This window comes from Protopterus annectens, chromosome 3.part0, assembly GCF_019279795.1.
Source record: "Protopterus annectens isolate FY-2018-M chromosome 3.part0, PAN1.0, whole genome shotgun sequence".
Taxonomy (NCBI): Eukaryota; Metazoa; Chordata; order Ceratodontiformes; family Protopteridae; genus Protopterus; species Protopterus annectens.
The window spans coordinates 373,232,728-373,259,369 of NC_056731.1; the positions used below are offsets into that span (position 1 = coordinate 373,232,728).

At 42.5% G+C, this 26,642-nt stretch overlaps 1 protein-coding gene across 1 annotated transcript in view; it reads right to left on the reverse strand.

The window, feature by feature from the left end:
* LANCL2 (LanC like 2) overlaps window positions 1-26,642 on the reverse strand; it is a 543,796-nt gene that overhangs the window by 241,951 nt on the left and 275,203 nt on the right. The window contains exon 6 of the mRNA XM_044064819.1: window positions 12,090-12,272. Coding sequence (XP_043920754.1) covers window positions 12,090-12,272 — 183 coding nt within the window. The remainder of the gene's footprint in view (window positions 1-12,089; window positions 12,273-26,642) is intronic.

Consider the following 26,642-nt stretch of genomic DNA (forward strand, 5'->3'; position numbering starts at 1 on the left):
CACAGGAGGAGGAAGGATCCCAAAGATCTACAAGGTGGTTCTGAATCAGGCCAGTAATTTCAGTAAGAAAACCCTGAACTAAGCCTAAGGAAAACAGAATGGAAATAAATCCCTACTGGCAACATTAGACATAAAACCCTAGTACTGTTGTGGGATGTAGGAGCAATCCAACAGCAAGGATGCCCAAGTGCTGTTACTGGAGGGGTCCCAATGTCAGCCAACCTTCACCCCTCCTTCCAAACCTCTGTGTTTGTCCTTCAACAGGGGCCAAGGGCTAGGGCACTGGAGTGCTGTCAGATCAGATGGGGCAGCTGTGAACAGCATCCAACTGCTCCTAGACCAGAAGGTTGGAATGACTGGGAGGACCTTCAATACAAGAAGTCCACCCAACTGCTAATAACAACCTCAACTTGCAAGGAAATCTAGACTGCAATCCCAAACAAGAAGTCCCCACCTCTACAGGGATTCCTAACTACAAAGGAGAGAGAAAAATCTTACAGGAAATCGAGAGAAACTACAGGGAAGCAACAGAAAATAACACACCCAGAAACCCTGTCCAAGATGATCACAGTGACGGGCAAAAAAGCAGTTCTAGACTGAAGCACCAAGGCAGTCCCTACAAGAAACCCTGCCTGCCAAAAAAAGGAAAGAAGGAAGCTCTGACAGGACTACATAGAGGAAATTCCTTGGGTTAGGCTGAAAGGTGGAGAGACAGGATATGTGCAGGTAAAAGGAGAGCCTCCCTTTGGAAGTTGCTTTCCAAGGCCCCAAGCTATACAAACCAAGTAGAATCCCCACTACTCCATCCAAACTGTGGTTAAGAAGACAGCCTCCCCACATACGCACAATGTTCAGGTGATCTCCTGCAGAAGGAAATGGTGACTCTTCCATGGCTCCAGAAGAATGCATACTGGCCAAGGGAGGAGCCAACAGAAAACAGGAAGGGGAGATCTAGGGCTTGCTCAACCTTTTGACTGAGGTGTTTGCTTTTTTTATTTTTGCCCTAGTGGAATGAGAATGCAAACAGCTGGGAAGGCAACCCTCTTCCAAAATGGAAAGAAGCTACCAACTATCTAGCAAGGTGCTAGCTAGGGGCCTCAGTCCCAAGCCAAATAATCAGCTCTTATCAAAGAGGACATTCAGGACAAGGGCTTTAAATTTGCCTCATATGATCCAAGTCATTTCCACCTGCAGAGGCACAACATGATGTCTGCCACTAGAACAAAGGCATTTGCTGCATCAATAAAATCAGTATTCTTAGTGAGACGCTACATGACAGTCTGACATGGAAAGGAAGGAACTCCTCAATGAAACCCAGACTTGGGAAAATAATTAACATCCTTCAGTCTTGGCCCAGCAAGGAAAGAAATGAAATATGGAGTCACAAGGCAGAGGTCAGAGTTCAGTGTGTCAAGGTGGCAGAAAAGTCAACCTTTCCTGACAGCTATTCACCATCAGGACTGTCCTGTTATGCTGAATAACAGAGGATTTAGGCTTCCAGGAATACTAGAGACTTCTGAAGTTCACAAGAAATCAGCTTGCAGATGCTTAGCAAACATTTCACTCCAGTCAGCTTGGGAGGGGGGTTGGGAGTATGTATGGTTCTGAGCTTCCAAAATGACATTCTACATGGCAAAGGTTTAAAGCAGGGATTATCAAAAGGCCTGAGAAAGCCTTATTTCAGAAATTCCACCAATGGAAGGAAGGGGAACCTGTCTTGGAAGTTTGGGTTCTGTAAGGATACCAAGGTCTCATCCTCCACAACAATTTATAGTCCCTCTTCAGACACTCAAAGGGAGCTCTTGGTGGGATGGTGAGTAAGGGCTGGAAGATTATGCTGTTGTACTCTACTGTAGGAGGTAAGAAATACATGGGTATACAGTATACTAGATTACACTAAATACAGCTGGTGGAGTTACTTCAGAAAATGAGAAGCTTGCTAAATAAGTGGAGAAGCAAAGTGGAAACGTGAAAGAGATGCAGTGACGCTCTCAATATTATACTGCTGCCACTAAAACAATTGGGTGTTCTCTAAGGGAAAAAGTTTAGTGATAGGCTTGTTGGAAGGAGGTGAGGATTAGTCAACATAGCGTTACGGCATGGAAGCTAAAGTGAGGCTGAAAGGTATTTCAGTGAAAGTGATTCAAAAAGAGTGTGCACAAGGATGATCAGTCATGTGCCAAATGGTAGGGTATACATTTAGGGACAAGATAAAGTGTATTTTTGTCAAGTTTAAAAGTTATTTAGTGGGAGATGTGCAAGACATTCTGACAGTACTGCCAGCATTTTATAGAAGAATTATTTATTTATTTATTTTTTATTTTACATTTGTTAACCGGGCTAGTCTAGCTGGATACATATCCGTTTTCAGTAGAGGCCCGAGGAGAAAAGCTCCAATACAAAAATGGTAAGTACATGTTTAAATTACAAGATACAAAGTAGAGTTACAAAAAAGAGAATACAGATTACATATACAGGAATGAAAAAAAAAAAATTTACATAGATGTTATATAAGACAAAAGGACAAACAGGAGGTTATACAAAAAACATTGATTTCCTTAAATTAATGAAATATAGACTGGAATCGGAAATCCTCCTCATTACAATTAGGAATGAGTGATTTTAGAGATCTGCATAAGGGAAGAGGGCTAGGGGGATGTGGGACTAGAAGTTATAGGATATGTAGTTAGTCAGGTTCTCGACATGGACATATCCATTGTGTGGAGAGATATTCCTTAAGGTTGTATTTGAACTGATTGAGCGAGGTAGTAAGTCTAAGGTTGTTTGGCAGGGAGTTCCACGGCTTGCCAATGGAATTGGCGTAGAGGGCATCCCCACCTGAGTTATTCGCTTTAATGGTTAGGATCTGGATGCTGTTGGATGATCGGAGACTATTGAGGTTAGTGTATTGAGTCAGAATGTTGCACAGTGAGGGAGTTCTATCAGGATGGTTGATTATTTTATAAGCTTCGGCGAGTTGGCTATGCTTGAGGAGATTAGGGAGTTCCAACCAGCCAAGGTTCCTCAGGTTAAGGCAATGGTGGGTTCGATAAGGGGAACCTGTAATAAATCTAGCAATGTGGTTGTAGGCAAGAGAGAGCATGTTAAGTTCATGTTTATTGAGGAAAGAGAGGACCGGGGAAGCATAGAGGAGGGAAGAGAGGAGATGGGTACGGGCAATAGTTAATTTGGTAGTAGGAGTTAAGAAGTTTTTAATTCTGTACATGGATCCTAGTTTTTTGTTAACAGACTTTACTGTTTGGGTAATGTGTATGTCGAATTTGAGCTTATGATCAATAGTAACACCTAGCAATTTGGTACTGGTGACAGGGGTTATGAGGGTCCCATTATTGGATTTAATATGGAAGGTTATGTTGTTAGTGTTTGGGGGTTCTTTACCTAGGGGTGAGAAGACGTTGGGGAAGACTAGCAATAATTTCGTTTTAGCTGGGTTGAGTAGGAGTTTTAAGTCGGTGAACCATTTTTCAACTAGTGAAAAACAGTGTTGTGTGATCATTTGGAGATTCGAGAGGGAGACGTCTAAGCAGATTAAGGTGGAGTCGTCGGCATATTGGATGCAGGTGGATTTAGGGATGACAGATTGAAGGTCATTTATGAAGATGGAAAACAGAAGTGGGCCCAGTATCGAGCCCTGAGGAACACCTATGGTATTAGGGAGCAGTCCTGATATTCTGTTTTGCCACAGGACAGCTTGTTGCCTATCAGTGAGGTAGGCATTGAACCAGTTTAGTGCTGGAGTGTCCAGACGTAGGGTTTCAAGGATGTTAAGAAGGAGTTGATGATTGACCATATCGAATGCTTTTGATAGGTCCAGAAAGAGGGCAGAGGATATGAGTTTGTTATTACGATTGTTGTTGATAGAGTCAACAAAGGAAAGGAGGGCAGTAGTTGTACTATGGTGGGGGCGAAAGCCGTGCTGGGCATTGGACAAGAGATGATTAGAGGTTAGATAGTGAAGAAGTTGTTTGTGGATGCATCTTTCCATGATTTTCGCTATTGGGGACAGGATTGCTATTGGTCTATAATTTGACGTTTCCATGGAGGTACCTCCTTTGTGAAGCGGAATGATATAAGAAGTCTTCCAAATGGAGGGAATGTTCATCTCAGTTATGGTTCTATTGATAAGGATTGATATGGGGTAGGCTATTACATCAGGCATAATTTGTAAGAATTCCAGGAAGGTGGTCAGCTGCTAGGGTGGTTGGTTTGAGTTTTTTTAGGAGGGAGCATATATAGGAGGAAGAGACTGGTTTTAAATTGAAAGGGGTAGGGGTGTCAACATGCAATTGAGCAGCAGGTGGGGGAGTGGAGGTTAGTTGACTGGCTAGAGTTTGGATAGTCTCAGTGAAGAAGGAGTTAAAGGTGTTGGCTACTTCTTCTTGCCCTTTCTCTATCAATTTCTCGGGGGTTGGGGTGGAAGTTTTACCTGGGTGCAAAAGGTTGTTAAAACCTGCCCAGAATTTCTTTGGGTTGTTCTGGTGTTTTTGCTGGAGGTTGCAGAAGTATTGTTTTTTATCTTGGGTAATAGCAGTTTTAGTGGCGTTTCTTAGTTGTTGAAATTTATAACGATCTTGGGAGGTTTTTGAGGCTCTCCATTTATCCCAGGCTTGATCACGGAGTTTGATTTTGGATTAAGTATCTCTAGTTAGCCAAGGTGCTGTAAGAGTTTTAGATCTAATTTGCCTATGTGGGGCATGTGAGTCAAGTATCTTAAGGAATGTGTCATTGAAGTGAGACACACTCTCTTCTAGTGATAGTGTTTTTAGTATGGTCCAGTTGCAGGATTTCAGGTCGGCAAGAAATAGTTGTGGGACGAATTTTTTTTTTGTTTCTGATTAGTCTATATAGGGGAGGGTTAGAAGTTGGGCATTTATGTTTAATGATATAAGTTATTAGGTGGTCGCTGAGGTCACAGGGAAGGGTACCAGTGGTGTAGTTGAGTCCCTGTTAGTAAGGATCCAGTCAATAATACTTTCTTTTTGAAGTGAATTGCCTATTCTGGTTGGGGATAGGATATTTTGGGAAAAAACATGTAGGTTAATAGGTTGTGGAGTTGTATGGGTAGAAAAGAGAGACCAGTCAATGTTGACGTCTCCAAGTACTATGGTTTCTTGTGGGTAGTTGGTGGCTAGCCAGCTCAGGGTTTGCTCCAGGTTTTCTGTGTTCTTCCCTGGTGGGATATAGGTTACAATAAGGTTGATGCGTTTTTGTGTGTTTAGGCAGATCTGTAGGGCAATAATTTCTAGGTTAGAGATTATAGGAGGTTGTAATTGATTCTTAAGGATGTTCAGGGTATTTTTAAACATAATAGCTATTCCTCCACCTTTTTTCTTTGCATGATCAGCCCTGAGAATATTATACCCGGGTGGGAGGATCTCTTCATTCTTAGTAGTGGGTTTTAGCCATGTTTCGGTTAGACACATAATGTCAGGGGAATGTGTAGCTATGATGGCGTGAAGGTTGTGAACTTTGTTGTTAATGCTTCTTAGGTTCAGATGTAGTATTAGAAGGGAGTCAGTAGATTTTCGGGTTAATTTATAGGGGTTAGAGTTTGGCATAGTGGTGGGACCTGGGTTAGGGTGAATATCTCCGTCAATGTTAATACGATTTTTCAGGTAAACTAAAAATCTTTGTAATTTAAATAGGATTTTGAGATTAGTTTTGTTATGTGGAGTTTTAGGGTGTTGAAGTGTGGGGTGGACTATTTTGGGGGATACAGTTTTGTCCCGGTAGATTGAAGGTGGAATATAAATGACATGGAGATTGTATTGGGAGTTGGTGTGGCTTAGGGAAAGGAATACCTATAAGAGTTTGGTTTTCATATGTTGTTAGGATATAAGTGGTGATGAGAAGTATAACTATGATGGGGGTAATAGTGTAAATGAAATTGGCCATACTGGAGATATGAAAAGGGTAGTGGGTGAGGGAAGAGACTTAGTGTGGATTTATTAAAGGGAGTGGGCCTTGAGGTGGGAGGAGTAATGGGGTGTGACAAGGGAGCCTTAGATTTGTTAAGTGGGAAAGTGGGAGGGACTGTTTGTTCCTATAAAAGTAGGTATACTAGGGGCGGGTGGGATAAGGGGGCAGGGAGAGGAGCGGAGCCCGGCGAAGCGGAGCGGGGCCTACACCGCCAGGAGATTCGCAGGGTCTTAGAGGTAACAGTAGTTTCTAGTAGAACTCAGCACAGAGGAGTTACAAGTACAGGACTTAATAATAATGCAGGGAAAGAAGCAATTTTCTAGGCTTTGTTATATAGTATTCTAGTGACAGTGTCAGGTTCTTGACTAGAACAGTATAGTTCACTATGAATACGATAATAATGTTTTGAGTTTACCCTGTGTTTTAAATAGAGTTTAGGTTGCAGGTTTAGTTTTCGTTTTGAAGGTAGGTACTGGTTATAGGATTCTCTGTAGGTAGTGGTCCAGATGGGCGCAATGTCAGGTCTTGGGAACCACGGGAAGCTAGGTAAGAGAGGGGGCTACCTGTGATACAAGGGAGAGAGATATGAATGTTAGAGTTACTAAGGTTGAAATTAGTAAGAGCAGGCTAAGACAGCTTTACTGTTAAGCCACCAAACACACATGCACAAGACCAAGTTACGTTAAAAGGACAGAGACTTTGGCGAGAGGCCAAGAGGAACAAAGTGAGGTGTCTTTCCTAAAAAAGCAGAAGAGGAAGGGCATGATTCAGTGCAGGGATTTCTACACAGATGCTGAGGAAGACAGGTTTAAGGGTTTTGAGGTGTAGAAAAAGCATTATTTGAGAAAAGGCAACAGGTGATAAAAGAGAAAAAGCAAGATGCATTGGGTGACGAAGGGACAGGTTCCAGGTTGCTCATGCAGTAATGAGGAAGGACATCTACATGGAGTAGAAAACTGTACTGGCAAAACCAGTAAGCATTTATAACAGAAGGAAGAAAAGGGGAGAAAACAGCTTAAGGAGAGTCAGTATGTGGAAAGTAGTATTTGGGGGCACAGAAGATTTGCAAAGGCCTCAAACAAGTGGCTCAATGGGGTAAAACTACAGATGAACTGGATGCACTGATACTGAATTCAGATATTAGTCTAAAGGAATGGGACAGAGAGACTCTGATGACTCTCGGAGATCTTGAAAGGACTGAGCAGACATTTCCATATGTGGTGGGGTGTTGAATAGATTTATAGGGTTATGGTAAAATGTAATTAATACGCAAGAAAGAATTTATGATAAAATGTGTAAAGAGGCAGTTGGTTTTACTTGCCAGTGGTAAAAAGTGTGTGGAAGAGGTGGTCTAAGGTGGAATAAAAGAGGACCGATAATGTGAACTGGGGTCAAATGTGAAACGACCAGGCACTGTAAAAAAGGCAGTCCAGCCAGTGTGTGTGTGTGTGTTGGGGGGGGGGGTGCAAACTAGGTAAAGAAGTTGGTTCAAGGGGTAAGGAATGAAAAGTATGAAAGGTGGTGGCTGAGACTGGCAGTTCACTGGAATCTCAAGAATAGATTGAGAGAAGACACAGATTCGGAAGAAAGAGAAAAAGGGGTCAAGCAAAGAACACGGATGTCCTACGGACACAGCAAGTACATAGAGGGGTAATTCAGCTGGAAGGTAATGAGACTGATGCAGAAGTGTGGAGAATGTCAGACTAAATACAACTGAAGTACCAATAACTTGCAAGACCAATAATATCAAGCATTAGCACCAGCTAAAGGGTGTGCAATAACCAGAGTACACAGTGGTTTACTTGGAAGGAAGATGATAGCCTTGTTAAAATACCTGCTAATTTACTTTGATTACTGTGATATGTTATCAAACGGTTTAAGAGGTGACTGAATCCACACATTACAAATACAATTTTCCCAAGAATTTAAAATGCATCTCCTGTCCATGTAAATGAAGGCATCCTTAATTCTACCTATTACTTCCACTTGTCACGCTAACCATTACTCTATTTCATTTCTAATATAAAAATATAACTCCCCCCCCCCCCCAAAAAAAAAAAAAACATTTAAAAATGTTTGAGGTTGGACACCACCTTAAAGAAAATATCTAGTGGTATACACCTTTTCACCAATGTAAACTTAATTTGAACTCAACTCACCTCACCTTCTGTCAAGAAATGCCTTTCATCAGTCTTAGCATTCACAGAATCAGACCATTTCTTCATAATCAGACTTGTCATATTTATAATATGAAAATTTATCCATTTTTTCATTAAATTATAGTTAAACTAGAAGTTCAGTTTTGTTCTTTTCCTTCCAAACATTCATATGTGGTTTCACTGATTAAATGAAACATAGCAGATGGTTCCCTACTCTTTGATGAAGAAGATCCTTTCAACTTTTCTTTCTGCATATAAAGTTACTTGCAAGTTGTGAACCTATTTGTGCATTTGTTACTCAAGAAGCTTCTTTGCTAGGGCAAATATTTTTTTTATTTTAGCAAAAGCATTTCTACCAGTGAAACTGCTTTACTAGACTGTAAGATCCGAACATCTATGAACAGTTTTCCATCTAGCAACTTCTAACACAATGTACTGCTCCACTTCTCTTTTCTTGTGATTTAGTTGGAAAATCCAGTCATATCTTCACAACACTTATTTTTTTCCGCTATCTCACAAAATACTGCTTCCTCCATATTACCGTTCTCAGCTTCCTTGGTTTAAGCATCTTTTGCACCAATGGATACTCCAGTCATAAAATATATTCATTTATTGGATTTTAATCTTGGAAACTTTAAATGGGGCTGTATATCCTCATCGCTTGGCAAATGTTGTTTGTGTGTGTGTGTGTGTGTGTGTGTGTGTGTATATATATATATATATATATATATATATATATATATATATATATATATATATATATATATACACACACACACACACACACACACACACACATATATTACATATATATATATATGGGTCTAGGTTAGAAGATCGACAGCCGACATCACCGACAACGGATTAGCGGGCGCCAGATGATAGACATTCGGAAGACCGACGCTACGGATGAAAACGCCGACGCCAGGGATAGTGACTTGGAAAGAAGGCTGTGTGAGTATGTGGTGGTGACGGACGTTAGGGTGCGAGTAAGGTAAGTGTGGATAGTGACAGTCTGTGGGGATAGGGGTGGGTTAAGTGAGTTAGGGTTAGGGCGTGGGTTAGCTGAGTGTGCGATAGTGACGGACCTTAGGGTAAGGGTTTGGGTTAGGGTTGTACATAGTTGTGTGTGTGAGGTTTAGTGTGGGTTTGTGAGGATTTTGGTGTGCTTGTGTTCTGTGTGTGGTTTTTGGATAGGGGATGTGTTTTGTTAGTTGATTGTTGTTATTGTGGTGTGTGCAGTGTATGGGTTTTCGTGTTTGTGGACTGTCGGTTACTTGTTTGTCGGGCATGTGAGGTGTCGTGGTTATGGTTTGTCGATTATGTGGTGTCGATGTTTCTGTTGTCGGTGAAAGTAGCTGTCGATGTTATAACCTAGAACCATATATATATATATATATATATATATATATATATATATATATATATATATATATATATATAAATAAACACACACGAATTTCTGAAAATAAAATGGTATATTTTATAAGCATTTATGAATCCTTCTCTCCATATTTCTCTCTCTCTCTGTGTGTGTGTGTGTGTGTGTGTGTGTGTGTGTGTGTGTGTGTGTGTGTGTGTGGATATATATATATATATATATATATATATATATATATATATATATATATATATATATGCGTGTGGTGTCTGTCTGTCCTTTTTTTAATTTTTTCCCTTTTATGTTCTTTTTTCCACTGTCCCAGAGATCCCAGGGGTAGTTTAGCCAAGTGCCTCCTAAGAATAAGGATCAGTCAGTACCTCCCCTGCTCAAGTAGGACAGCTCCACAGGGTTGAGCTGGCGGCTCTGTCCCTGCAGGTCTCCTGGGGTGTGGTAGCCTGGAATGCTTTGAGCTTTGGGACTTGGTTGAGGCGATGGCTGAGCAAGCACTAGAGAGGAGTCTTCATCCTACTGAAATCTTTCTTCAGCAGGTGCAAGACTTTCTGATCTGGTTGGCTTCAAGCATCAAGCTGCCATAGGCCTTCATCTCCACACATCAGGGCTCACATTTTCAAGGTTCATCAGAGAGAGGGTATAACAGAGGTCCCCTAGACCAAGGATTTACCTGAACTTCACAACTGCTCCCCCCTCCCCCTTTTGTATCTATCTGCCATGTTTATGCCTTTTGTCCCTCCACCATTAATGTCATCCACAAAAGAGTTCCTGTCTGTCTTTTATGTTTCATCAATTCCTTAATTCTTCCCCATGCTCTTCCACTTTCAAAGTCCATAACAGAGGGGGTATAACTGAGGTCCACCAGACCAGAGTGTTTACCTGTACTTCACACTTCTTCTCCCTTTTGTGTCAGTCTACCATGTGTACGTCTTGTGTCCCACCACCACTGTCATCCACAACAGAGTTCCTGTCAGTCTTGTCTGATTTTATGTTTCATCAATTCCTTATCTCTTCTCTAAACTTCTTTCCTACACCCTCTTCCCTTACTCCTTCCCCAATTTCCCAATTATTTAAAAACATTGGGAAAAAGGGGGGCTCTATCCCCACAAAAACATAGTGCCCCCCACTTTTCAGTACAACCCTCTTCATACTTCTCTTCTGTGTGTCCCTTGCCTCCACTCACCTTCATTTCCAGCTTTCCTCTTTCCCCCTTCCAACCTTCTAAAAGGCCAAGCTGTGTATCCACATACAGACATCTTTACATTTAATAAATAAAACCTTACAGCTGCTTGAGTTTACTGCTGGCAAGTGATACTTGGTGCCACTTTCCTCAAAATTTCCACCAAATCTACAGTGACATTTGTGTAATCTCATGCCCGCTTTCAAACAGTGAAAATACCACAAGAAAATTATGACTTCACATTCAGATGGCTTCCTTTGCACATAACAGTAATAAATTAATTACGACTTTTAAAATAGGCCACACAGTTGTGCGAATTTCGGTGCAGCACTGTGACTTTCAGTAATCAGTGCCACTCACTCATTCTTCGCTGATGTACATAAAGGTGCAATAGTGCTTTTCTTCAGCAGCACTTGCACATATGCAAACAATGCGACTAGGAATAACACCACCTTTAAAAGTTATTGCCTTCTCTGTCCATTCTTGCTTCTGCAGTGTCCCTTCTTGCTGCTCTCTCTTCTCTGCTAGTTACTGCATTTTATTTATTTATTTTTGTTTGTACTACTTGTTATAACAGTTACTGTACACTGTTCTCTGACTGCTGTTGGATTCCTTTCAATGTAAGTTAATTATTTTAAATAAATCCTCATTTGAGATTTGTCCACTGTTGTACACTTCCCCTAATCATTCTTCATTCTGGTTATCTGAAATGTTAGGCCATTTTTTTTTTACTCCTGCCCCACAAAGGTCAAAACCAAGGTCTTCATTTGGACTGCATCCACTAATGAAAAACACAGTTATAGATGATCCTTGCACTGAAACAGTGGTAATATAGCCTCTAAAATGAACTCTAAAATATATTCTATTTTGAGAAAATGATGGGCACTGCAACATCTTTTCTGGGGGGAGGGGGGGGGAGTTTAGTCCCTACTATCTAAGAAACATTTGCCTCAGAAATCCAGACCTATTAGCACTTTAAGCTGATGTAACTGTTGAAAGGACTTAAGTTTCTAGTTTTAGTACACTTGGGACAAATCATTTAAAAGTAATACAGATTAATTATCTACACCTTTTCTCAGTGTCCCTCCAGCATTTACAATCCAGCAGCACTGATGAACATATACAGTCTTGCAGGTGTATGGTACTACAATTTTTCCTAACATAAATGTGCAAGTCCATCACATTTCAGGGACATGTACAAGCAACATAACTCTTTTAAATATATAATTGTGAGATACATATTTATAAATGAAAGCGAACAACTTAAGAAAATGGCACAAGCACTGAAAAGAAGTGTTGGAAATTCCAGGATAGGGAACACAACAGTTTTGCAAGATCACAGAGTTTTCAATCATATTAGTTCCTTCTAAGCTACCAGCTGCTTTCACTTTACATTTTAATTGGTTATGCAAACCTTATGACTCTGAATGAGCATATGGATAACTCCAGGGGCACCATGACACCAATGGATTAGTCTGTCAGTTTCATTGCTCAGGGATGATGGGTAATTTCCAGACCTGAATTTTTTGTGACGCACATAATCAACGGATGGTTTTACCAGCTCTGTGAGGACTTCTTGGTCAACGTTTGCACTTGGCTGAAAAAGAAAATGAAAACCAACTCATCAAAGTTCATTATGTGACAGCACAGTCAACAACAATTGCTACATTTTGATTTATATGAATATTGTGCACACAAAAAAAAACACAAATCATATCAGTATAAGTGCTTGTTAAATGCTACCACTTTTAACAGGAGGCTCCTACAGTGCCAGTAGTAGTTCAGTAGCACTTCTTGAACCTGCATTTGATGGGGACCATCCAAGTACTTAAGCATGCTGTCCCACTGAGAGACAATACATATTGCAGAAACAACTCTCTCTCTATGTTTTCTAGCTATAACTACGCAAAATAATCAACACTAAAAGCTACTCAAAAGCCATGAGACACTACAGACAGCAAATATAGAAAAAAGGAAAAGACAAACAAATATCCTCCGAAGAAGCATCTTTTGAAACTCTGTTACAGGGAATGCACACACTGCCTTTGCTTTGAAATGTATTCTGACATATAACTAAAGATGACTGCCCTGTACACCCCCCCCCTCCCAATCTGGTGTCTTCTCTATGGGTTCATCCTTTCCAATCTTATTTTTGGACATTCTTGTACTCCAGAATGGATAAGCACCTATAATGTCAGGTATCAAGTATCCCATGTCTTTCAGTCTATGCCTGGCTACCAGCAAGCACCTTCCTACAAATCAGGAAACAATGAAAATATGCCCCATTACTACAAAAAGGGATGCATACATACTTGCCTGACTTACAAGAATTCAAATAAAAGCAGAGGCCACCTGAAGACATCACCCACCACAATGGGATGGTGGAAGGATGTCCATGACCCACCAAGGAAGGGCCTCCTGTACATGATACAGTTATGTATGACTACTTTTTGCTGGGTCCTACACTTAGGTTGAATTCTAAGGACTAAGCTAAGAGGGTGGAAGAAGCCACTGCAGCATAGCAGAACAAAGATCAGAAGACAAAGTCCTGGACAACAGTCTAGCCAAAAGAAGTCCAATTCACTAACATAGCTAAGAAAATAATGTTTGGAGAAGGGAGGTTCCAGACACCACAGGATGAGGGAACCAGGACTGTCAAAAAAACAAAAAAAAAAAATACTAAACAAGCACCAGAAGTAGATAATGAATCCTAAAAAGGAGTGGTCTACGAGTACTTGAAATGATGGCAACTGTCCCTGCTCAGCGGCACAAAGGGCAACAATGAAAACTAACGACAGAAACTGTCAACTGAGAATGGTAGATGGACCATCAAGAGGTCTAACAAATCAATACCACTACCTTGAAGAACCTCCCCTCTTCTGGAAACTGAAGAGCCCCCCCCCCCTTCCAACTTTCTGGCACTCTGAAAACACAGAGAAAAGAAAGGACTGTTTCGGACACACAAACAAGATTACCTTCTCTCAGTATGGAAATATGTGTGAGGGGAACTGAGCTATGATCAGAAGGGAAGGCAGAATAACTCTCTGGCCCTGTGTATCTGACGCAAAACCTTAGACTGCTACAAAGGGATCACCCCAAAAATGAAGTCAGACACCACCAAGACCATAAGTTCAAAGGGGTAGGCAATCTTGTTGAATATGAAGTCTGAGATTTCTGAAGGCGAATGGTTCTGTAAAGAGGGGATGGAAAAGTAGCACTCCCAAAGAAGTTGTGCAACCAGACCTAGCCAGGCCCAATCCTGCCCACTATATGGAACACAGTGCAGAAAACTGTCCAGATACTTTAGAGGAAAAACTGAGGCCAAAGCATGCTGGCACTTGAATTGTCAAGAATGTGGGGGAGTGATATTTCTTCTAAGTGGCAAAACAACAAAACAGAAACAATCAAACATAAATGGCCAATCATGAGTACTTTGAAAATGAAAAAAAAAAATGAAAACTTTTTTTTCGCAGGGGGCAAGCCCACTTGGTGGTGACTTACCTGTGATCCCATAATTATTTTACTGAGTTTTGGGAAAGCTTGTACAGCTGATGGAGTGCTGACAGCTTTTTATGAATTGCCCTTTCCCACTGAAGTATGATCTCAAAGTTGGTATATACACATGCATGTGTATACATATATTTAGCAGGAGTTTCAGTTCCTGCAATTTTTTCCCCCTTTGTTGATATTTGTTTTTATTGACCATTTAGGATTGAGTAGTTCTGGTTTGAGTTGATGACACTTCAATGAAAATGTCATTAACCATATTAAGAGACCACACCCTGCGCAGACATAAAATATACTGCAGTTAGAAAGGCCAAAAGCCCTGCTTCTGAAATGAAAGATCCTAAAATGATCCTAGGTTGGCTACCCCCAAGCAACTGTCCACTGATGGTGATAGGTCACAAAAAGGACGAAGTACTCAGTAAATGGCAAGGAATGACCAATAACCTAGAGTCCCAAAACAGACATCAGTCGAAATTCAAAATGGTTGGCAGGCCAGCTTAGACTCCTCAAAAAACAATGCAAAAAGTACAGTTTTGTATCTACCATAAATGTAGATGTCCGAACTGGATAGCATCTGCAGTCATAACAAATGGGTTGTCCTGTCGTCAGGCAGCCCTTCGGTCGGCCGGATTCCAAAGTCTGGGTCCGGCTTCGGCTGATGTCGCACTTCACCCGACGTCATCTCTGCTGGTCTTCGGGTATAAAGGCATCAGCCGACGCCATTTTCCTCAGTGTTTCTTGCCCCAGATGCCAATTGCCCTCTTGGAAGCTAAATTTTGGATAAATGCCAATGTTTCCAAAATAGTAGAAGGCAAACACAAAAAATAAACATGTATGTACATATATACAAACAAATACACCATAAGAGACTCCCCCCCCCAGCTAGCTATTAGGAGGGTAAATACCCTAGGAGTACCACAGAGGGGAAGGAGGGAGGGTAATCCTGACTGCAGATGCTATCCAGTTCGGACATCTACATTTATGGTAGATACAAAAAGTACAGTTTTGTACCTAACATAAATGTAGATGTTCGAGGATCCACATTGCTGCAGTCCTAACTATTGGGTAGTCCGCTGTCCAGTCGGCCCGAATACCAAAGTATATGGCTGACGTCGGTCAGGGCGCATTAGACTGACGTCAGTACGTCGGGGTACTAATGCGCATGACCGACGTCATATCCTCAGTCTTTTCTTGCCCCAGATGTCAGAAGACCCTGAAAAGATAAGGCCAAAACCAAAAACTCCAAACATACCTGCACCAAAAATATGTACAATATATACAAAATTACCAGAATATAACCTCACCTACACAACCACCCCTAAACACAGAGGGGAAGGAGGGAGGGTAAATTGGACTGCAGCAATGTGGATCCTCGAACATCTACATTTATGGTAGGTACAAAACTGTACTATGTTCTTCATTCCACATTGCTGCAGTCCTAACTATTGGGTAGAATCCCAAAGCAGAGGTAAGGGAGGCTGGCAAATCATAAGGAAGCAGGAACTGACAACATGCCTTGCAAAATAGCTGTGGCAAAACCAGCCCTAGACTTAGAGTAGAGAGGAAGGTGATAATGCTTAGAGAAAGTATGCACTGAACTCCAAGTAGCTGCCTCCAAAATATCCTTAGTTGCCACCCCTTAGAAATGCTGTTGAAGTGGCAGTAGCCCTAGTGGAATGAGGCCTAATCCCAGCTGGAATCTCCTTGCCATGATGGGAATAACAAAATGCAATGCAAAACCCAATCCACCTAGAAATAGTTTGTTTTGACACAGGCTTGCCCTGCGAACTCAAAGCAAAAGAAACAAACAACTGCTGAGACTGCCTAAAATCCTTAGTCCTGCTCAAATAATAACGCAATTGCCTGTGTACATCTAAAGTGTGCAAAATCTTTTCCCCTTTATTTTGGGGATCTGCATAAAAGTAGGCAAATGAATAGTTTGGTTTAAAGCCACACTAGAAACCACCTTAGGCATAAAGGAAGGATTAGTGCGTAAAGATACCCTATCCTTATGAAAAATCAAAAAGGCTCTACCGCCATAAGGGCCTGCAACTCAGAAACCCTTCTTGCAGAAGTAATGGCCAACAAAAAGCAGTCTTCCATGACAAGTATTTCAATTCAGCAGTAGCCGAGGCTCAAAAGGTTGTAGAGTAAGTTTCTCCAACACAAAATTGAGATCCCAAGCAGGAGTAGGAGCTCTCGTGGGGTCTTATATTCTTTGCCCTCTAAGAAATTGCTTGAACAAAGGATGCGAAAACAATGGTGGGTCACAATCATAGTGAGCTGAAATTGCTGCAGCATGAATCTTAATGGAAGAGAAAGACAAACCTTTGTCCAATAACTCAGTAAGATATTGAAGAGCCACACTCAAATTAGGCTCAGAAATCTCCAAATTGTTTGCTGCACTCCAAAATAAAAATCTCTTCCATTTTTCTGCATTACACTTTCCTTGTACTAGGTCTTCTGGCTTCCATAATCACATTTAAAACTTGTTGAGGAAGTTGAGACCTGCTGTCTTTCAAAACAGAATATGCCAGGCTGTTAGATGAAGAGAGTGAAGCTTGACATTGAGCAGGTGACCGTCCCTCTGAGACAAAAGGTGTGGAATCAAAGGTAAAGGCCATGGAGGCTTCCTTACCAGACTCCTCAGTAATGGGTACCAGTGCTGCCGAGGCCAATCTGGAGCTATTAAAATCATCCTTGGCTTGTCTTGTCTGACCTTTAGAAGCACCTTTGGGAGAAGAGGCAGAGGTGGAAAAGCATATACATGAAGATTTTTCCAACTGAAAGAAAGAGCATCCACTTTCCAAGCTGTATGATGAAACCTCTTTGTGCAAAACTTTGGCAGCTGGTGGTTTAGTGGAGAAGCGAACAGATCTATGTCTGGAGTTCCCCATGACACTGTCAATTTTTGAAATACATGAAGATCCAGTTTCCACTCGTGGGGATCCATGATTTGTCTGCTTAACACATCTGCTAAGGAGTTCTGTGCTCCCGGCAGAAACCTTGCCTGAAGAGTTAGTTGCAAGCTGAGCGCAGTCTCCCATAAAATCATTGCTTGCCTGCACAACGGGTAAGAATGTGTTCCCCTTGTTTGTTGATGTACCACATGACAGTTGTGTTGTCTGTTAGAATCAACACCTGCCCTGGAAGAAGTAACTCCTTGAAAGCCATTAATGCAAACTGGACTGCTAACATCTCTTTCATGTTGATATGTAGATGCTGTAGTCTGGCAGGCCACTTGTCTTGTATCCACTTTCCATTTAGATGAGCTCCCCAAGCAATGTCTGAGGCATCTGTCGTTAGGATCTGACTCGCCTCTGGCCGGGTCACAGAGAGTCCCTTGTTTAGGTGACATTCCTGAGCCCACCACAAAAATTCCTTTTGAATGCAAGGTATTATTTGAATGACAGTGTCCAAATCCTGGCAGTGCTGTGTCCATACATTGTTGAGATACCATTGCAGCTTCCTCATATGCAGTTTGGCATTGGGAAGCACCAGAATACAAGATGCCATGAACCCTAAGGCTTGAAGGACTGTCCTTGCAGTCAGCCCGGACTGAAGGGATAGTTGATGGAAGTAACTGGAAAGATTCTTTTGTTTGTCCGGGGTTAAAAAGGCCATCTGGGCTGCTGTATTCAGTCTCACACCCAGAAAGCACATGTCTTGAGAGGGTACTAGACTGGACTTTATTTCGTTCACAGAATACCCTAGGCATCTTAGCACTGCTATGACATATTCCAAATGCTGTAGAAGGTCTTCCTTTTCTTGAGCCAGAATCAGGCAGTCGTCCAAGTAAGGATAGATTTGAATTCCTTTTAGCCTGAAGTAAGCTATCACTGGAGCCAGAACCTTTGTGAATACTCTGGGCGCAGTAGATAAGCCAAAGGGCAATGCAGAGAACTGATAATGAGAATTTCCAGCTCGTAAACGCAGATACTTCCTGCAACTTAGTCTTATAGGCACATGAAGGTAAGCTTCCTTGAGATCTAAAGTTACCATCCAGTGATCTTTGCCCAGCAGAGGTAAAAGCTGTTGTAACGTCAACATTTTGAACTTGGGAATGTCCAGATAAGTGTTGAGGATAGATAAATCCAAAATTTGTCTCCACGTGTTCCCCTTCTTCGGTACTAGGAACAGGCGAGAATAAAATCCTAGGCCCCTTTCTGGCACAGGAACTGGCTGAATGGCCCCTATTTGGAGCAACAGAGAAATTTGCTTGTGAGCCTCTGTTCTTTGTAGAGGAGGAATGTCTGGCATGCCTTTGAAAGGAGGCAAGGTATGGAAATAAAACCTGTAACAGTAAAGTCTCTCCCTGAGACTCCAAAGAAACTCCTGGCAGAACCTCCGGCTCCACTGAGCCTTCTAAAGAACCGACGTCAGGGACTGTCGGTTCTTCCACTCTAGGCTTTGCTGCTTTGTCCTTGCGCTTTTGGCGAAGCGCCGGAGCATCCGACGGCATTTTATAATTACAACGCTTCCCAAAAACTAACCTGGCACAGTCTAACCTTCTCTTAATAGTGCGTTTGTTAAATCTAGCACAAGAGCGGCATCCAACAACGTCGTGCTCAGGCCCTAAACAAGGTATACACAAAGTATGGTAATCCCTATGAGGTATCTGTTTCCCACAAGAAATACAGTTATTCACTTTTTCTGACATCCGGTTAAATACTGAGGCAAGAAAAAACAAAATATTCCCAACGGGTACTTAGCCAACTTTGATTCGGTCTGAAACTCTGACTTCAGAAACTTTCAGAACGCCAACCTGCACTCGCAAAATTGCTTCTGCATCGGACCATGCGGCAAAAAAGACTGAGGATATGGCGTCGGTCATGCGCATTAGTACCCTGACGTACTGACGTCAGTCTAATGCGCCCTGACCGACGTCAGCCATATACTTTGGTATTCGGGCCGACTGGACAGCGGACTACCCAATAGTTAGGACTGCAGCAATGTGGAATGAAGAACATCTGTACTATGTCCTTCATGGATGCATCTGCAGTCATAACAAATGGGTAGAATACCATAGCCAAACTAGGGAGGAGGAATAAAAATTATGGTGTAGTCAGGATCCCTTGCAGTACAGCAGTGGCAAACCCTGCTCGGGATCTAGAATATAGAGGTAAATTATAATGCTTGGCAAATGTATGCACGGAGGTCCAAGTAGCCGCCTCAATAATGTCCTTGGTTGCCACTCCTCTTAAGAAAGCTGTGGTAGTGGCTGTAGCCCTTGTAGAATGAGGTCTTATGTTCTGTGGAATTGGTTTTCCATGGTAGGAGTAACAGAATCTTATGCAATTTCCTATCCATTTGGAGATTGTCTGTTTGGAAATTGCTTTTCCTTCCCTTCCTGTTGCATAGGCTACAAAGAGCTGGTCAGTTTTTCTGTTACCTTTGGTTCTGTCCAGGTAGTGGCGTAACTGTCTATGTACATCCAAGGTATGCATTATTCTTTCACCTCTGTTTTGTGGATTGGGAAAGAAAGTAGGTAGGTGGATTGCCTGGTTTAAAGACACTCTGGATACCACCTTAGGCATAAATGTAGGATTAGTTCTCATGGACACCCTATCTTGATGGAAGATTAGGAAGGGTTGCACAGCCATTAAGGCCTGTAGTTCAGAAACCCTCCTTGCTGAAGTAATAGCCAGTAGGAAAGCAGTTTTCCATGACAGGTGTTGTAGATCTGCTGTTGCTGCTCGTTGAAGCGGAGGGAGTGTCAACTTTTCTAGTACAAAATTCAAGTCCCATGCTGGTAATGGTGGTTTCCTAGGAGGTTTTACATTCTTGATCCCTCTGAGGAACTGCCTGAGTAGAGGATGTGAAAAGACAGGAGGATCAAAGCTGTATTCTGCTGAAATAGCTGATGCATGTATCTTGATGGAGGAATAGGACAGGCCTGTATGTAGAAGCTCTGCCAAGTACTCCAGAATGTTAGCAATATCTATGTTCGACACATCTTTTCCTCTTTCAGTACTCCAAATGACGAACCTTTTCCATTTTCCTGCATAGTTCCTTCTTGTTGAAGGTCTGCGGGCTTCAAGGATAATGTCTTTAACCCTTTGTGAAAGGTCTGGGTTAGTTACTGCTATGTGATGTTCCAGGCAGTCAGTTGCAAGGTTTTTAGGTTTGGATGTATGATGTTGTAGTTGTTCTGAGTTAACATCAGTGGCATCAGGGGTATTGACCACATTTTCTCCCGAGACATGCTCCTCAGCAATGGGTACCAGTGTTGTCTTGGCCAGTTCGGAGCTATCAGAATTATCCTTGGACGTTCCTCTTTGATTTTCAGTAGTACCTTGTGCATCAAGGGAAGAGGTGGAAATGCATATGCTGTCAGGCCTTTCCAGCTGAAGGATAGAGAGTCCACCTTCCATGCAAGTGGGTGGAATGTCCTTGTGCAGAATTTTTTGAGCTGGTGATTTTGTGGGGAGGCGAAAAGATCTATTTGTGGCATTCCCCATTTCTTTGCGATGGCCTTGAAGATGTCCGGGTGTAGCATCCATTCGTGAGCATCCGAGGTGGTTCTGCTTAAAATGTCTGCTAGGGTGTTCTCTTTTCCCGGTACAAATATTGCCTGTAACTGGATGTTGTAGCTGAGAGCCAGATTCCAAAGGTCCAAAGTCATTCTGCATAGGGGGTAAGAATGAGTGCCTCCCTGTTTGTTGATGTACCACATGACTGTGGTGTTGTCTGTCCGTATCATCCAATGGCCTTCTTTGAGGAATGGTCTGAATTTTAGGATTGCCAGTTTTACTGCCAGCATTTCTTTTTGGTTTATGTGCAGGTGCAGCTGGTCCTGAGTCCACAGTCCTTGCACGCATTTGTCCAGCATGTGTGCCCCCCATCCTAGGTCTGAGGCGTCCGTTGTGATGGTTTGGTTTGCTTGAAATTTGTGGAAGGGTAAGCCTGGGTTTGACTGGCATGCCCGAGCCCACCATAGGAACTCCTGTTTTAAGCATGGGATTAGTGGTATTTCTGTTTCTAAGCTGTGCCTGTGTTGAGACCACAAATTCTTTAGGTACCACTGTAACTTTCTCATATGCAGTCTGGCATGTGGGACCAAGATTATGCATGATGCCATGAAGCCCAAGGCCTGCAGAACTTTTCTTGCTGTTAGTTTGTTCTGCTTGGTTAATGCCAAGAAGTAAAGAGGGAGCTCTTTGTTTTTCTGCAGTTAGGAATGCCATTTGTTTTACTGTGTCCAATTCAGCCCAAGAAGGTTCTTGTCTGGGATGGTATCAGCCTTGACTTTTGTAAATTGACTGTGTATCCCAGGGCTTGAAGCAAGTAAATGACCCTTTGTAAATCTGTTGTCAGCTTGCTTTTGTTGTCCGCTTGTAACAGGCAGTCGTCCAGGTATGGATAAATTTGGATTCCCTGTACTCTGCAGTGAGCGATTACTGATGCCAGGCATTTTGTGAATACTCTTGGCAGTAGATAAGCCAAAGGGCAATGCTGAGAATTGATAATGCTCTGATCCTGCAAGAAATCTGAGGTATCTTCTGCAATTTGGTCGAATGGGGACGTGCAGGTATGCCTCCTTGAGATCTAGAGTTACCAGCCAACACTCCTTGCCCAGCATGGAAAGAAGTTGCTGTAGGGTCAGCATTTTGAATTTTGGGACGATGATGTATGTGTTTAAGATGGACAGGTCGAGAATAGGTCTCCAGTTTTTCTCTTTTCTTGGTACTAGGAAAAGTCTGGAGTAGAATCCTTTGCCCTGTTCTGTTATTGGCACTCTTTCCACAGCTCTCATCTTTATTAATTCCGCTATCTGGTGCAGGGCTTCTATTTTTTGATTTGGGGGCAGGTTTGGCATTCCTCTTTTTCCTGGTAAAGTGTGGAAGTGGAACCGGTAGCCTTGGTCTATGGTTTGCAAAATCCACTTGTCTTTTGTGATATAGTGCCAATTTTTCGAGAATAAGGCTAACTTTCCGCCTAATGGTGCTGCCTTTTGCTCCCTGGTAGGCGGAGTCAGAGCCAAGTCACTGTGATTGTCCTGTTGCAGTGGCAGTGGTTGTGTCTGTGCCTCGGTTATTGCCTTGCCACTGTCGTCCTCTGTAGGCACCTCCTCTGGATTGATTTCTGCCCCTTGAGCGTCTGTTCCTGCCCCTTTGTGATCTTGTGGAGTCAGGAAAGGACCAATTTTTGGCAGGCCAGTTCCTGCTAAACCTTGGGGGCTGAACCTGTAGGAAATCTTTAACTGTTTGTACAGATTTAGCCTTCTCTTCCATTTTCTTCATTACCTGCTGGGCAGGTTCCCCAAATAGACTGGCCTTATCCATAGGAGCATCCAATAGCTTAGCTTTAACATGATCCGGTAAGACCTGTTCTTTCAACCATGCATGCCTTCTTATTACTGTGCCAGTCATGGCTGATCTAAATGAAGCCTCCAGTGCATCATAGCCACATTTTAAAGAATGGTTACTAACCTGTTGGATGTTATTCACCATTTCTAATACATATTTCTTATCTAAAGATTCATCAGAGGACAGCTTTTTAATTAACTGATCAAGCATAAACTCTTGGTATTGGATCATGTGAAACTGACAGTTTAAAGCTCTAGCTGAGAGAGTAGCAGAGGTGTAGACTTTTTCCCCATCTCTCTAAGGACCTGGATTCCCTTTCAGAGGGAATAGGGTTTTTGCTGTGGTCGAGGCTACTGCCTTAGGCCCCTGGGATATAGTTTGGGGTCTGCAAGTGGGGCCTTGTATAGGTGGTGATGAGTGTCTGGCACCCTGTAAAATCTATCTGGTTTGGCAGGGGCTGGAGGTAAAGAATCAGGTGCAGTGCAGACATCATTAAATGCATCGTCCACAACAGACAGGACAGGAGGTATAGCCAAGGGCCTATGTTGTGGTAAGTGCAGAAAAGTCCTAAGCCTTTTCTTGAATCTGAGAAATCTTGTCCCTGCCATTGGAATTGTTCTCTCATGGCATGTACGGTTTCCCCAAAGGAGAATTCCTCTGGTGGAGAGGCAGCTGGAATGGATTCTTCAGCATCTGAATCTTCATAATTGGAAAAAGGAGCCTCTGGCTGGTCTGTAATGTCTGAGTCATCCGCAGAATCATCAGAGGACACAGGCTCGGGGGGCTCTGCTCTAGGTCTCTTGTCTGGAGGCTGAGAGGCCCTATCTGGGTGAGATTGGGATCCCCTAATTAAGGATATTAAATCTTCTGCCAGAGTAAGCATTTGTGAACTAGAAGTGGGCCTGAGTGAGGGTGGTTTAACAGGCACTGATTTAACTGAATTGGCTGCTTTAGCCCTGGCAAAGGCCTTAATAGACATGGCTGCAGGAGGCCTAGCAGCACCACGTGCTGGAGTAGAGATATCCAAAGGGATGGTGTCTGATAAATCAGTTGGAACCACAGTTGTAGGCAAAATTTCTGAGGCTGATTCAGGTAAGGTTTCAGGAGCCTCAGTAGTAGTCATGGATTCGGCTGTAGATAGATCAGTTTTCTCGGTTTCGGCCGAAACCGAGACACTCGCGGCTTGCTTAACCGTGGTTTCGGCCAAAACCGCGGACCGCGAGTGTCGGTCTTTTTCTTTGCGTTTTTTAACAATTTGGGTAGTCGGAGGATCCGACGGCATAATGTACGCAAAATCTGAGCCGAAAAACTGTTCAGCAAACTCCGACCGACGCCTAAGCGTTCGTCGGTTGAAGGAAGCACAGGCGAACAGGCTGCTACGTCGTGGTCTGGGCCTAAGCAAGGCAAACAGTAAGAGTGGAAATCTTTATGAGGTATTTGTTTCCCACAAGTTAAACAGTTATTGACTTTTTCTGACATCGGCTGAGGCAAGAAAGAGTCCCCAACGGCCTCAGCTTTTAGAAGTCTTCGAAGTAGTATTCGGTAGTAGTAATCTCTGGATCTGACCGACCGGCACTTGCGAACAGCTTCTGCTTCGGGCGCCACGCGGCAAGAAAGACTGAGGAAAATGGCGTCGGCTGATGCCTTTATACCCGAAGACCAGCAGAGATGACGTCGGGTGAAGTGCGACATCAGCCGAAGCCGGACCCAGACTTTGGAATCCGGCCGACCGAAGGGCTGCCTGACGACAGGACAACCCATTTGTTATGACTGCAGATGCATCCATGAAGGACATCCTAAAATCACAAAACAGACATGTTACCTTGAAGAATTTGGCAGCATTCAATCCAGCAGAAATAGACTGGTTGAAACTTCACAAAAGGCAAGGCTAGTAAACTTGATTTCCTAGGCCCTCTGAGTGTGGGGCAAACAGCAAGGAGAAGCAACCACTGATCTCACGACAGAAAGGGACCCCAACAAAATATATATGGGTACATTTCTATCCTCTGTCAAGGAACTTCCAAATGCACATCATGTAGTCTGGCACCTTGTATGTGTTGTGCAATCTGAAAGCAAACACTGATGAAGCTGGTAGAATACTGCCATGTGTCTTGCCTCTTCTAATCCTGTTGGTAAAAGAAATGTCACATGGCATCAGAAGTAATTTCTACCAAATTATATTATCTTTCATTTGAGAAATGGTATAATTACTGGTTTACCTTCATAAACTCAAATCACAGTGGTTCGAGTGCATATATGAGCGACTCGAAACCACGAAAGTGAAAACATCGACAGTCCAAGTTAGAAAAACAGCAAATCGAAAAGCAGATTTGCTGTTTTTCGAACATTAATGTCGAACAAAAAATAAAAAATAAAAAAAAGAAGTGTAAAGCAGGGGGTCTGTGCCCCCCACAACCCCCCCCCCACTTTATTACTCTAACTCCGAGATCGCACTACAGTTGGGAAAGGAACCATTTCCCAATCCCCACTATACTGCAATCCGCCCCACAATGTCGAATGTGCAATGAGCGAATGTCACTGTGCATTCGCTCACTGCACATTCGAACCTTTTTTTCTTTCGGAGTTTGCAAAATTTGCAAACAGCCTTTCGAACACTTGCTGTTCGCCCGACTGTGTATCGCCTTTATAAAGGTAAACCTAATTACTACCATCAGACACTCCCTTGCTCTCTAGCGTACTTTGTCTGATAAGTGGAAATTGATGCTTGAGTGAATGGTATCTCTGAGAAACCTAAAAATGTGGTGTGTTAACTTTCTACATGTCACAAGAGAAGAAGCCCTGAAAGTTTATAGTACAATTTGGTTTTCAAGGGGGAAAAACACAGAATAACAGTATTCTGTGATGGGATGGAACTTTCACAGTTACTGTGAACCATGGAAAAATCTATCATCAGGGCAAAAGACCCAAACAGTCGGCTGATGCTGAAGCTACTGAATTAAAGAAGTTAACTACACAGACTGAATTTGGTGAGTTACATGATCCAGAAGTATGACAGAATTGAGTACTGTACAAGAAACTATCCAAAAAGAGGGCAGAGTGTAGAGAGAATCAGATTTAATATTAACTAAAGCGACTGACAGGTGCAGAGTAAGTGAAACTACTTCACAGCAAAAATAGATCACAAAAGAGCTTGAAGTATGAAAAGCAGCCTACAATGACATGCCAAGTTAAAATAAATAAAAATATATTAAACAGTCATTAAATCTTTGTAAAACAAATGACAAATGAGTCACTTGAAATCTCTGCAGCTGTGGCTGTAAGCACAATAAGAAATGACCCGTAATTACTCAGGTATGCAAAATCTATGAGGAAAGAACACACACTGTGAAAAGTATAAATAATAAACTATGCAAATTACTAGTAAAACAGATACGTGTATTGAAACAAAGTTAAGAAAACAAGAAGTTATGTACTAACCATAACGTTCGATGTATGTAGTCCATCTCGCCTCGCATTCTTACCCGTGGGTTCGGAGCCGAACCCTGGCTCTGACTTGGCCAAACTCTAGCTGATGGAAACCCTATCCTTGTGAAATACCAAGTAAGGAGGCCTAACTGACAAAGCTTGGAGCTCAGAGACTCGCCTATGACTACCAAAAAGATAGTTTTCTATGACAAATATTTCAAGTCACAAGTAGCTGCAGACTCAAAGGGAGATGAAGTGAGACACTGTAGCACAAAACTGAAGTCCCATGGCATTACGGGATCAAAGACTGGAGTTCGAAGCAGCATAGTGCCCTTTAAGAATGCCTTACAAAGTCTATGCGCCATTAGACTGGGCTCATTAGCGACATGAAAAGTGGAGATAGCCGCTAAATGAACTTTAATGGTTGCGGCAGCTGACCTCTGACTGAAAAGCATGGAGAAAAATTCCAGAACTGATGAAATTGGTGCGGTGTAAGGTCTGCCTTTCATGAGCCCAGATGGAGAATCTTTTCCATTTACTGGAATAAATCTTCCTAGTCGAAGGCTTATGGGAAGAAGACAGAATATGAACTACTTCTGGAGAAAAATGATGAAGCCTGACAAGTGATGGAACTGGAGTAGCCAAGCTGTCAACCGGAGGGTCTGAAGAGAGGGATCGAATTGCCCTGACATACGAGTCGATAGGTCTGGCTGTGGGTCCAGAAT